The sequence below is a fragment of the Canis lupus genome, chromosome 2 (assembly GCF_011100685.1).
Source record: "Canis lupus familiaris isolate Mischka breed German Shepherd chromosome 2, alternate assembly UU_Cfam_GSD_1.0, whole genome shotgun sequence".
Classification (NCBI taxonomy): domain Eukaryota; kingdom Metazoa; phylum Chordata; class Mammalia; order Carnivora; family Canidae; genus Canis; species Canis lupus.
Window position 1 is genome coordinate 7,848,920 of NC_049223.1, and position 12,923 is coordinate 7,861,842.

Genomic DNA, 12,923 nt, shown 5'->3' on the forward strand with positions numbered 1-12,923 from the left:
CACAATTCAAGAGAGAAGCCCTGAATAGGGAAAACTTGGTATAAATCGCCACTATTCATCCATGGACCTGAGAGCTCTTTTTGATTTAACATGCTTAGTGTACCTTTCATCCTTTTCACCTGCACATGTTTGTTGTTGTAGTTTACTTTGCAATATATGATACTGGGAACAATTCTGCTTGCATGCTACTGCTCCTGACCTCCTGGAAGATATACTTTTGGCTTTTCACCATTCAGTTCCCAGGAATTAGGATCAATCCTGCCACAGCTTCCTGGAGCAAGGAGGTGATAGGGATACAACCCTGTGATACCTGGTCAGTTACAAGTTGTAAATCCCAAATGGAGTAGAGATCTCCCTTCCAAGTACTAACCAGGCCCGACCCTGCTTAGCTTCCGAGATCAGACGAGATCGGGCGCATTCAGGGTGGTATGGCCGTAGACTGGAGTAGAGATCATCAAAAGGAAAGAGAGTCAAGGGACAGAAGATAACTATACTTGGGGTAAGCAGAGCATAATGAGGAAACTAGTCAAATCTCTAAGTTATACATCTGAAATTAATGTAAGACTGTATGTCAATTGTACTCAAATTTTAAAAAAAGAAAAGAAAAAAAAGGAAGTAGAGTCAGAACAGCCATTGAAGAAAACATTTTCTGAATTTTCTATCAAAGTAGCCCAAATGAGGAAGAGGTCCATCTATTCCATGGATTTCAAGGAAATGATTTCCCCAGCCCTATTTAAGCAAATAAATTAAGAGCTTAGTTTTCATGTCTTGGTTAATTAAGGACTGAAGAACATCCTACATCCATTTGATTTGATAATACTTCCTCTTGATAACAAAATCCATACCTTCTATGCCTTTCAGAAATTGAAGCCTTTATTCGTGCAGTCTAAATTGAACTCGATGACAGGTTCTACATCTTCTGGAAGTGATCATACACCTTTGGTAGGTAGATTATTTTTTCTTTCTTTCTTTTTTTTTATTTTAAAAATTTTTATTTACTTATGATAGGCACACAGTGAGAGAGAGAGAGGCAGAGACACAGGCAGAGAGAGAAGTAGGCTCCATGCACCGGGAGCCCCATGTGGGATTCGATTCCGGATCTCCAGGATCACGCCCTGGGCCAAAGGCAGGCGCTAAACCGCTGCACCACCCAGGGATCCCTATTTTTTCTTTCTTAAACATTTAATTAGTTGCTATTATTCAACCTCAGTAATGAAACTTTTTGGTTTACCTGCAGATAGATAAGGACCTGGATGCAGTCAGTGATCAGACATTTTCCCCCTCTTTATCAAAAGGTAAGAATCATTATTGTTGGGGAAAAAGGCTTACACACAGAAGGGGTACTTGGTCTAGATTGACCTCTCCTCATATTTGTTATCCTGAGGCATTTGGAATTCTAGGTGAATGCATGGCTTTTTTTCAGACAGTTTATAAAACTAATATGTAGGTGTGCTGAATAAAAGAATGCTAATATGCATTTCTGAATATTGGCGCCTGCTAATTGAAAATGAATTTAATCATATTTCAAAACTAGAAACTATCTCAATTGGGATCCTTTTCTATTTTATTAGTCAAACTGCCAACAATCCTGAAACTCCTGTTGAATTCCCATTTGTCCATTTTAATAACTAGAAGAAAAATTTGACTATTGCTCACATATTTTATCTGCCATCGGTCCTTACAGGGCTTTAAACTGGATTCTTTTGGAAATGAAAGTATGTTTTGTCCATAAGCTTCTATAAATCTTCAGGAGATAGCCATGCTTCCTTTTCTCCATTAAACAAGTTAGATGAACAAAATATATGATATTATTAGTGTGGTTTTTTTTTTTAAGATTATTTATTTACTTATTCATGGGAGACACACACACACAGAGGCAGAGACACACAGGCAGAGGGAGAAGCAGGCCCCATCCAGGAAGCCCAACGTGGGACTCGATCCCGGGTCTCCAGGATCACGCCCTGGGCTGAAGGCGGCGCTAAATCGCTAAGCCACAAGGACTGCCCTGATATTATTAGTTTGAATTCTTATTAATGATGATAGCCAGAGTCAGTAATTTCTGTTTTTCATATCTGGGAATTTTTAAAGGTAGAATTTTACAATAAATATTTACGCAAGTGAGAAGTATGTGATAAGAGTTTAAATCCTTGGGATGCTTAGGTGGCTCAGCAGTTGAGCGCCTGCCTTCGGCTTAAGGTGTGATCGTGGGTCCAGGAATCGAGTCCCACATCTGGCTCTCCGCAGGAAGCCTGCTTCTCCCTCTGCCCATGTGTCTGCCTCCCTTTCTGTGTCTCTAATGAATAAATAAATAAATCTTTTAAAAAAAAAAAGAGTTTAAATCCTGGGCCCTAATTTTAAATTCTACTTTTTAGAAAAAGTTTGTATTTATCTATTTGAGACAGAGAAGAAAGAGAGAGAGCGAGCATGAGTGAGGGGAGGGGCAAAGGCAGAGGGAGAAGCAGACTCCCCCCTGAGCAGGAAGCCTGATGTAGGGCTCAATCCCAGGACCCCAAGATCATGACCTGAGCCAAAGGCAGACACTTAACCAACTGAGCCAGCCAGACACCTGTAAACTCTACTTTTTGAAAACTATTCTACTTCAGCAGAGAGGAACCTTTCTTCTGGGCTTCCATGCAACAGAGAGGCTTTTTCTGTAGTGCTCACATTATAGGTAATATCTATTCTGAAGGTGCCTGCCCCAGGTACAGAGAAATCTTCCAACAATCATAGGGCTGCCATTTAGAAAATAGTAATGCCCAGACTCTATAACACAGTGCCAGATTGCAGAGTGGCTACCTTTTAATGGTATCAACAATTAAATAAGGTTAGAGAAAGAAGACTAGATCTGTTGAGTTATTGGAAATTCTACTTACACAGGTAAGTTACTTCTAAAACATCGTAATGAATTAAGAGAAGAGAGACTCTCATGATTTCTCATAAAAATCTAGATTGTTGAATTTGGAACCTGTGGCTGGCCTGACATTTTAATTACAGAGTTTCATTAACAGCAGCATCCCATACCCCAAAAGATTCAATTGAGGATTTTGCATCCAAAATTGATTGCCCACAGGCAACCAAACTGTTTTTCAAATGTCCATTTGAAATGGTACACATGAACCTTGGTGGCCACCTGGAGTAAAAGGCAGCCCCAGCTGAAACAAACGTCATTTCTTTGCCTCCACCCTGAAAATGCAAAAGATAGAGTTATTTCTACCTTATCTACTGAAAATCCTCCTATGATTCATTAGTCTGCTCCTTTGCCGTACTAGGTAAAGTCAAATGTAAATGCTTTTTTATGATCCATAATCCTGCAGTACTCCACAAAGATCTATTATTCTGAATATTAATCTGCATTGCAGAGGAGATGTATATGACAATGGTCACACCACATGCCTTGGGACAAAACTCTGAAATTTCTTTACTAAATCTCTGATACAACTTTGATATGTCATGTTGTTCTCCTTAAAGATAATGTGGGGAAATAATCCAGTGAACAGAATTTTCTGGTTAAGTTCCAGTTAATCCAAAATTTACTAGAAATAAATTTTCTATTTGTAATGAATAGAAATGAATACATGAATGCCAGGAGGAAAGCTGAATTACAATTTGCTAAGTCGAGGAGTAACTGACTTTCATTAGCACACAGATTATGGCTACTGGATGATATTCACACTAGACATCCAAAGGGCCAAAGTGTCTTCATAAAACAGGTCATTCCAAGTTTTTCAGATCCTTCAGTTGCTTGAGTACCCCCTTCGGGACCCTAGGAAATAGTTTGATTCATTATTACTATTTTAAAGCACTAATTCACAAGTACATTATCAAAGAGGTGTTTAGCCACATGGTTAGTATGTACCTGGTTTATAGACAAATAATTATTTTCTATAGCATGAGGTATTACTGTAACCTATCTGGTGATGGACCCTGAATCAAACTCTTTAAAGTCACCCTTGTATTGAGTTCCTTTTTTAGACTATGTAAATAGAATATTAATATTTTAAATACTTACTGAATATTTAGCCTCCCTGTCAACAGGATCCTCAGTGTTACACCAAAGAACCTAAGAGTTTCCTCAGTTATACTTTCACACTACAAGGTTCTTCTAAAATTTAGGTATAGTTAACATTTAGTGGACTTAGGTACTATTGTAAATGTCTTTCATGTTTTAGCTTTAATCCTCACAAAACCCTAGGAGGTTGGCACTCTTGCCTTCCCCCAGTCAACCTACAGAGATAGAGAGTTTACTAGACAGAGTTGACTAGGCTACCAGAGTTATACCACAAATAGGTGATGCCGCTGGATTCAAGCCCAGACAGAGTGGCCTTCAGGGCCCTGGCTTGTCACCATTTAATTATATTGACTTGTCTCAAGTCAATGCATGACCAATCGCCCCATTCTCCACCACATGCAATGGGAATATATGAGATATAGCAGAGAGGCCATGGAGGCTGACAGACTTCACTTCTCATCCTAGCTCCAACCACTTACTTACTGACATCATCTCAGGTCCCTCTGCTGTGGAAAATGGGAATGGTGACCCCACCTCATAGCTTTGTGATGAGGATTATGTTATGTGCCTAGCTAACCCCTATTTCTCTGAGCTATTGATCATGCTTTCCCCAAGTCCCCCAAATGAAGTCTGCAAACCTATCACTTAGCCCACCACACCAGGGTCCTAATGTCCTCAGCAGTAGACTGGCCTAATGATTTAAAAGAACCAGTCTCTCCTCTGGTTCTTCAATAATTATTTTTCTACCAACATAAGCATAAGAATTAAATTGATCATTAGTATCAAAATATACAGTAGGTATTTTTTTATTTATGATAGTCACAGAGAGAGAGAGAGAGAGGCAGAGACATAGGCAGAGGGAGAAGCAGGCTCCATGCACCGGGACCCCAATGTGGGATTCGATCCTGGGTCTCCAGGATCGTGCCCTGGGCCAAAGGCAGGCGCTAAACCGCTGCGCCACCCAGGGATCCCTATACAGTAGGTATTTTGAAAACAGTGAAATAAAACATAAAGTATAGTTTAAAACAATGTTATATCAGGTGATCCATCTTTTCTAAGCAGATTGAAAATGACTTTTTGTTATTTTGCAAGTTTTAATCCAAAAATTCTAGAGGGAACGACAGATTCACTAATGAAATGTAGAAGAAGAGATAAATAGCTTAAAAAGAGAGAGAGATAAATATATCCTTGTTAATATAAGGGAATAAAAAATGAGGTATGATACGATCTGCAAAATTTCAAAGCAGTTTTTACGCAGTAGTAATGATCCCAAGAGAACCCAGGTAACATTATTAATTTGTTTGCTACTTAACTGTGATAAAATTTGGGATCTGAGCTACCCATTGTGTACTGTGCACTGCCACAGATTTTATGTACTCAAGAAGACCTTTCTCACAGTCCAGTAATTAGGTGCTATTGACATTGTAATCTTTGGAAATGTTCTTAATGAGCCCCAAAGACACGAATCTCATAGATAAAACCTCAAAGTAACACTGACCCTTTAAGTGGCTTTGTCAGTAAGAGAAAGCTCAAACATAAATATCTGAAGCACAGAAGAAACCCAAATTTAAACGTAGATTACATTGTTTTGTTCATTCTCTGAGATTTTTGGGGAAGAAACATTGAAGAGGTGATTTTAAAGGCTTTTAAAGACTAGTGTAACAATCGTAATATATTTGAAATAAGTAAAAAAGCTTTTTTTTCACCCTTTGAAGCTCCGGACTTGAAAAGTGGTTTTTTTTTTTTAAGTGTGTTTCCCACCAACTTGTAAAAATAAATACTGACAGTGGAGTTCAGTTGTCCCTGTTTTTAATGCAAAAATAATTTTTAAAATCACTTAGAAATTGCAACTTAAAAGATAAAAAGTAAAAGAAATTTCAGGAATAGTGTAGGCATTATTTTACAAATTATTTCTAGATTTTAACTATAATTAATATAATTTAGTACAGTTTTCAAATTTATATTCAAATGCACATTTTATAATATTGCCACGTTTTCTACGTATGAGTATAAGCAATATATAACATTATTTAGCATGTAATTGATGGCTATTAAAAATGTTAGAAGAAAGCATTAATCCATAAATATGAGTTAAGTACCAGGACTAAGCTAATTTACTAAACATAATATATTAAGGGGTCTGTAAGTGTTAAGATATCACGGCCACCAACTTCTCTACTATTTCCCTATTGTCAGGGAAATTACCAAATACCTATTACCAATTACCTATTATTCAAACAGTGTATTTTTAATTTATAGATGACATCCTTGTCTTTGAGATTTGGGCTGATTCTCAACTACCTATCCTCGTGAATTTTTCTGATTCTTCCTACCTATATTCTAGAGATTATTTTCTCCTTGAGTCATGGAATTTAGGGTATTACATGGTAATGAAGGCCTGGAAGGTCAGTGGTACATCTCTTAAAACAACTTTCCAAATACAATGAGTTCTCAGTGACATAGAAAAGAGTCAGGACACCTGGGTGGCTCAGCAGATGAGCATCTGCCTTCAGCTCAGGGCGCGATCCTGGTCCTGGCATCGAATCCTGCACCGGGCTCCCTACAGGGAACCTGCTTTTCTCTCTGCCTATGTCTCAGCCTCTGTGTGTCTCTCATGAAGAAATAAAATCTTTAAGAAAAGAGTCAAAATGACCAGTTGGGTTAGAGAATTAACCACAAAAATCAGAAGTTCTCTGTCTAACTAGGACTCTGTCCATGGGTCAGAGAGATTAAAAAATGAAAAAAAGAAAATGAAAGGTAATCTCTCCTTTGAAAACACAGTGTCAATCTTTGACATAAGTAAGCAGGCAAATGACTGTGAATTTGTGAGATCATAAAAATTGAGTAGAAAAGAGGGTTAAGACATATGTGTATTTTAAGAAGTACTTTATTAATTTGATATCAGGACTGTCTTAGGGTAATTTAAGTCTAGTGATGCTTTTAAGTATATGTGGGTAATGTTTCATTTAATAAATGCCACTAAACACATTGCTAATTATGCCCCAAACTGATTCTTAGAGCTCTTCAAGGCATAAAACACGAGACAAGAATGCATTCTTTTTTAAAAAAAAAGATTTTATTTATTCATGAGAGACACAGAGAGGCAGAGACATAGGCAGAGGAAGAAGCAGGCTCCCCACGGGGAGCCGATGCAGGATTTGATCCTAGGACCCTGGGATCACCACCTGCGCCAAAGGCAGACACTCAACCACTGAGCCAACCTGATGGCCCCAAGAATGCATTCGGGGGTGCTTCATTGTTCATTTGTCAGACCACGAGGCGAGTCCAGCCAGCCTCTCCGGATCCCAAACCTTCCCTGCCTAGTTGCTGCCCTGTTAGTTAAGAGGCCTTCTAAACCATGTAAGCCTTTATGGGGATAACAAAATACTGAGAAAGGGTTTAATTAGGACAGAGATGGTGGGTATTACTTTTTAAACTTAGGAATGGTTCTATTGCAGAACATGTTTAATTTAATTTAATTTGACATGTTTTCGAAGTGTTGTAACATACAGTGTGTAGATTCATGCAAATCTGTGGGCATATCATGTGCGCCCTTAAGGAGATAGACACGACATCTTTGAATGCGAAAGATACCACGTGAATATTATGTTCAACCGGAGGAACCCAAGTTTGGAAACTGAGGGAATAAATTAAAAGCAGGTATTTGCATTAGTGTATCAGAGTATCAGTGGACTCCAGTCTTCAGCTGAGTATGTTCCTGGCAAGCACAACTTCTTTAATGTCGGTTTCCCATCTTAAAAGAAACAAGCACATAGAAAAAAGTAGGCCGTGGAAAAAAGTGAGTTGTCCGCAATTAAATTCTACACAGTGTAAGATAGAGGTTACAAAAAAATTATAAAATAATCTTATGATTTGTGTTTTCCTCTCAGTAGGAATGAATTGAGGAAAGATCCAATTTCTCCATACACATATTTAATGCAGAAACTATTTTGATTTTTATTGTGTTATAATTCAAATACTGAGAAAACAGGATTACATTACACTTGGCTCTGTTAGATTTTGCCATGTTTGATTCATAGAAGAAATAAAACAGTGAAGGTTGAGTTGAAGCTCCCTGACAGTATTTCTTCTCTTCCCTCCCCAGAGGAAACCACTGCCCTGATTCTGTGTATTTTATAATATCTCTGCATATCTGTTTTTGCATATTTTATAATATTTCTGCATATATATGCTATATATAGTTATTTTGCATATTCTAGAATATTTCTGCATATATATATGACCATATATATAGACCATATAGTCGTTTGACATATATAATCACCTTGTATATTTTATAATATTTCTGCATATATATGACTATATATATCATCATTTGACATGTTTTCAATGATTATATAAATGATAGTGGAATAGATTCTTATAGATAGTGGATTATAGATTCTTTTTTCCCTATGAATGTTATATTTTTAAAATCTAATTACAGTATTGTGCTATAACTTGGTTCATATATTTTACCTGTTGTATAGTATATTCCATTGTATGATAGTCTACAATACATTCATTTTCCTGCTAATGGGAATTTAGAAGATTTTCAATTTGTTGTCATTGTAAACACCACTGCTATAAACATCCCTGTACATTTTCATAGTCATAAGGCTGAGACAGTAAATTCCTAGAAACGGGATTGCTTAGCTGAAGAGTATATACATCTTTAACTTTATGTGATACTGTCAAATTGTGCTACTCAATGGTTATGCTAGTTTATACTTATGTGAGAGGTTTCTGGGTTTGCATTGTTCTGTATTCTTACCCTTGAGATTGTCAACTTTTTAATTTTTCTGCTCTAATGGATGTGAAATTATCTCCCATTTTTTAATTTGAAATTCCCTGGTAACCAGAGAGAATATTTTTGTTTGTTTATTTACCATTTTGGCTTCCTCTTCTGTGAATTTCTTGCTTTTAGTAGTTGACTATTTTTATATTATTTGGTTGTTTTTCCTTTTTAAAATTCATTAGTGGGAGTCTTTTTTTTTTTTTTTTTTTTTTTATTCATGAGAGACACAGAGAGAGAGAGAGAGGCAGAGACACCGGCAGAGGGAGAAGCAGGCTCCATGCAGGGAGCCTGATGCGGGGCTCGATTCCAGGTCTCCAGGACCACGCCCTAAACCGCTGAGCCACCTGGGCTGCCCCATTAGTGGGAGTCTTTTTTTTTTCTTAAATAATAAATTTATTTTTTATTGGTGTTCAATTTGCCAACATACAGAACAACACCCAGTGCTCATCCCATCAAGTGACCCCTCAGTGCCCACCACCCAGTCACCCCCACCCCCCGCCCTGCTCCCCTTCCACTACCCCTAGTTCGTTTCCCAGAGTTAGGAGTCTTCATGTTCTGTCTCCCTTTCTGATATTTCCTACCCATTTCTTCTCCCTTCCCTTCCATTCCCTTTCACTATTATTTATATTCCCCAAATGAATGAGATCATATCATGTTTGTCCTTCTCCCATTGACTTACTTCACTCAGCATCATACCCTCCAGTTCCATCCACGTTGGAGCAAAATGGTGGGTATTGGTCATTTCTAATGGCTGAGGAATATTCCATTGTATACATAAACCACATCTTCTTTCGATGGACACCGAGGCTCCTTCCACAGTTTGGCTATTGTGGACATTGCTGCTAGAAACATCGGGGTGCAGGTGTCCCGGAGTCTTTATAAATTCTGGCTATTAGCCCTTTGTCAGTCACATGTTTCACAAATATCTTGTCACTGTCTATAGCGTGTCTTTCAACTTTACTTTTGATGTTTTTTGTCCAACCAAAATATTTTTTAATTTTATGTGATTTTATTTTTCAATCTTTTAATTTATGAATTGTTCTTTATTATCTATTTTAGATTAACTTTCTTAGTCTAAATGTATAAAGTTAGCCCTACATAGTCTTCTAAAAATATTACCAATTTGTTTTTCACTCTTAGATGCTTTAAAGCAGCAGAATTTATTTTTGTAGATGAAATTATTTTGGACCCCAATTTCTTTATTCCAACAGAATAGCAGATTACCCTATCAGCATTATCTGGCTCCCCAACCCCATGATTTGTAATGCTGCCTCTGACAAGTTTCCCTGCAAGTAGGGGAACTTTCTAGGCTCTCCATTCTGTGCAGTTGAATTATTTGTCCTTTTTGTTCTAATACCAAAGGGTTTTTTGAAAAGATTTTATTTATTTATTTGAGAGACAGTGCATGAGCAGAGGTGAGAAGTAGAGAGAGAAAGAGAAGCAGACTCCCAGCTAAGCAGGGAGCCACACGTGAGACTCAATCCCAGGACTCTGAGATCATGACCTGAGCCTAAGGTAGACGCTTAACCAACTGAGCCACCCAGGTGCCACAATACCAGAGTTTTAATAACCTTGGCTTTAATATAAAACTTGATATGTGGTTCAACAATTCCCTCTATCTTGTTCTTCAAAATTGTCCCAGCCTTTCTTGTTTTTTTACTTTTTCCTATGAATTTTGGGTTTACCATTTCAAGATCCATGAAAAAACTCTTGATAGTTTGATTTCTTTGATGTATTCTAAATGTTTATCACTGTTGAGTCTTGGATTCTGTATTTTCATCCTGCTTCCAGCAAACTTGCTGAACTCTACTGATTCTAATAGCTAGTCTGAAAGTCTCATCACTTATTTAGACAATCATATCATCTATAATATTTAAAGTATGTCTTCCAATCTTTATATACCACTTATTTTTTCTTTTCTTTTTCCCAAAAGATTTTATTTATTTATGAGAGAGAGAGGCAGAGACACAGGCAGAGGGAGGAGCAGGCTCCATGCAGGGAACCTGACATGGGACTCCATCCCAGGACTCCAGGATAATGCCCTGAGCGGAAAGCAGACACTTAACTGCTGAGCCACCCCAGGTGTCCCTGTTTTTACTTTTCTTATTGCACTGGCTAGGATTGTCACTATGATGCTGAACAGAGCAGTCAGTGGTACTCTTGTTTCTCTCTTAATAGGAAATCCTGAAGTGTCACCACTGCAATACCATTAATTATATTCTCTATGCTGTACTTTTATCTCTGTGACTTATTCTTTCCATAACTGGAAGCCAGGACTTGCCACTCCCCTTCACCCATTTTACTAATTTCCTCACCTTCCTCACCTCTAGCAACCATCAGTTTGTTCTTTGTATTTATAGGTCTCTCTGCTTTTTGTTTGTTTATTCCTTTATTTTGGTTTTTAGATTCCACATGTAAGTGAAATAATTTTGTCTTTATCTGCCTTATTTCACTTACCATAATGCCTTCTAGGCATTTTGTTGTCACAAAAGGCAAGATCTCATTCTTTTTTGTGACTGAGTAATATTCCATTGTGTTTATACACCACATCTTCTTTATCCATCCATCAACGGATGCTTGGGTTGCTTCCATATCTTGGGTATCTAAATAATGCTGTGATAAACATAGGGGTGCATATATCTTTTTGAATTAGTACTTTTATTTTCTTTGGAAAATACCCAGTAGTGTTTTCATTTTCTTTGGTAAATACCCAGTAGTGGAATTACTGGATCATATGGTAGCTGTATTCTTAATATTTTGAGGAGCCTCCATACTGTTTTCCGTAGTGGCTTCACCAACGATTTCTATGAACTGTGTACCAGGTTCCTTTTTCTCTACATCCTCACCAATATTTGTTATTTCTAGTCATTTTGATTTTAGCCATTCTGACATATGTGAGATGGTATCTCATTGTAGTTTTGATTGAAGATTAGTGTAGTTGAACATATTTTCACGTGTCAGTTGGCCATCTGTATGTCTTCTTTGGAAAAATGTGTACTCAGTTTCTCTGCCCATTTTTAATCAGATTATTTGGGGTTTTTTTAGTGTTGAATTGTGTAAGTTCTTTATGTATTTTGGATATTAACCCCTTATTGGATTTATCATTTGAATGGGAGAAGGGAAATACCTTCTCCCATTCAGTAGGTTGCCTTTGTATTCATTGATGGTTTCCTTCACTATGCAAAAGCTTTTTATTTTGGTATAGTCCCTGTAGTTTATTTTTGCTCATTTCCCTTGCCTTAGGGAGACATATCTAGAAAAATGTTGCTATGGTTGGTGTCAAAAAATTATAAGCTCTATTTATTTTGTTTTAATGTATACATTTATGTGTATGTTTTGTATATGTTTGTTAAAAATTATTAACACTGCAATAATTTGTTTAGTGAAGGCCTATTGAGGGTAAATTCCGTTTTTCTTAATTTTCACCTCACTCTTGATGGTAGTTGAATGAGATATGAAATTTTCAGTTGTTTTTTCCTTCACTCTTTGCTATTTATACCATTGCCTTTGGGTCTCTGCTCAGGGTTATGTGGAGTCTGTTGTCAATTCGTCAATCATTTGTGATCATTTTATATTTTCTTCTTGGTAGCATTTATTTATTTATTTTTAAAGATTTATTTATTTATTTGAGAGAGAAAGAGATTGGGGGGAGGGGCAGAGAATAAGGGAGAGACACTGAAGTAGACTCTGTGCCGAGTGAGGAGCTTGACACACAGGGCTCAATCTCACAACCCTGAGATCGTGACTTGAGCTGAAACCAAGGATCAGACGCTTAACTGACTGAGCCACATGGGTGCCCTTTTTTGGTAGCTTTTAAAGTTTAGTCTTTACTCTTCATGATCTGTCATTTTACTACAGTATACTTAATGGTGCATTTATATTTACCAGTATTCAGAGTACAATTTGTATCTGATGATTAGTATCTTACTGTATGTCTAGAAATTTCTCAACTACCATCTTTTCAAAGATTGCTTATGCAACCTTCTCTACATTATTTTCTTTGAAAGTACCTATCTCTTCTCTATGGATCTAATCTAAATACCTTAATTTTTATGTTTCTTTCTTGATTGTACATATGAGTGGATTCCTCAATAGTCTAATAATTTGCTAATTTTC

The 12,923-nt window shown here is 37.1% G+C and overlaps 1 protein-coding gene across 1 annotated transcript in view; it reads left to right on the plus strand.

Annotated features, from left to right (window-relative positions):
* C2H10orf67 (chromosome 2 C10orf67 homolog) overlaps positions 1 to 12,923 on the plus strand; it is a 189,797-nt gene that overhangs the window by 164,481 nt on the left and 12,393 nt on the right. The window contains exons 16-17 of the mRNA XM_038532058.1: positions 862 to 942; positions 1,238 to 1,295. Of these exons, the coding sequence (XP_038387986.1) occupies positions 862 to 942; positions 1,238 to 1,295 (139 nt within the window). The remainder of the gene's footprint in view (positions 1 to 861; positions 943 to 1,237; positions 1,296 to 12,923) is intronic.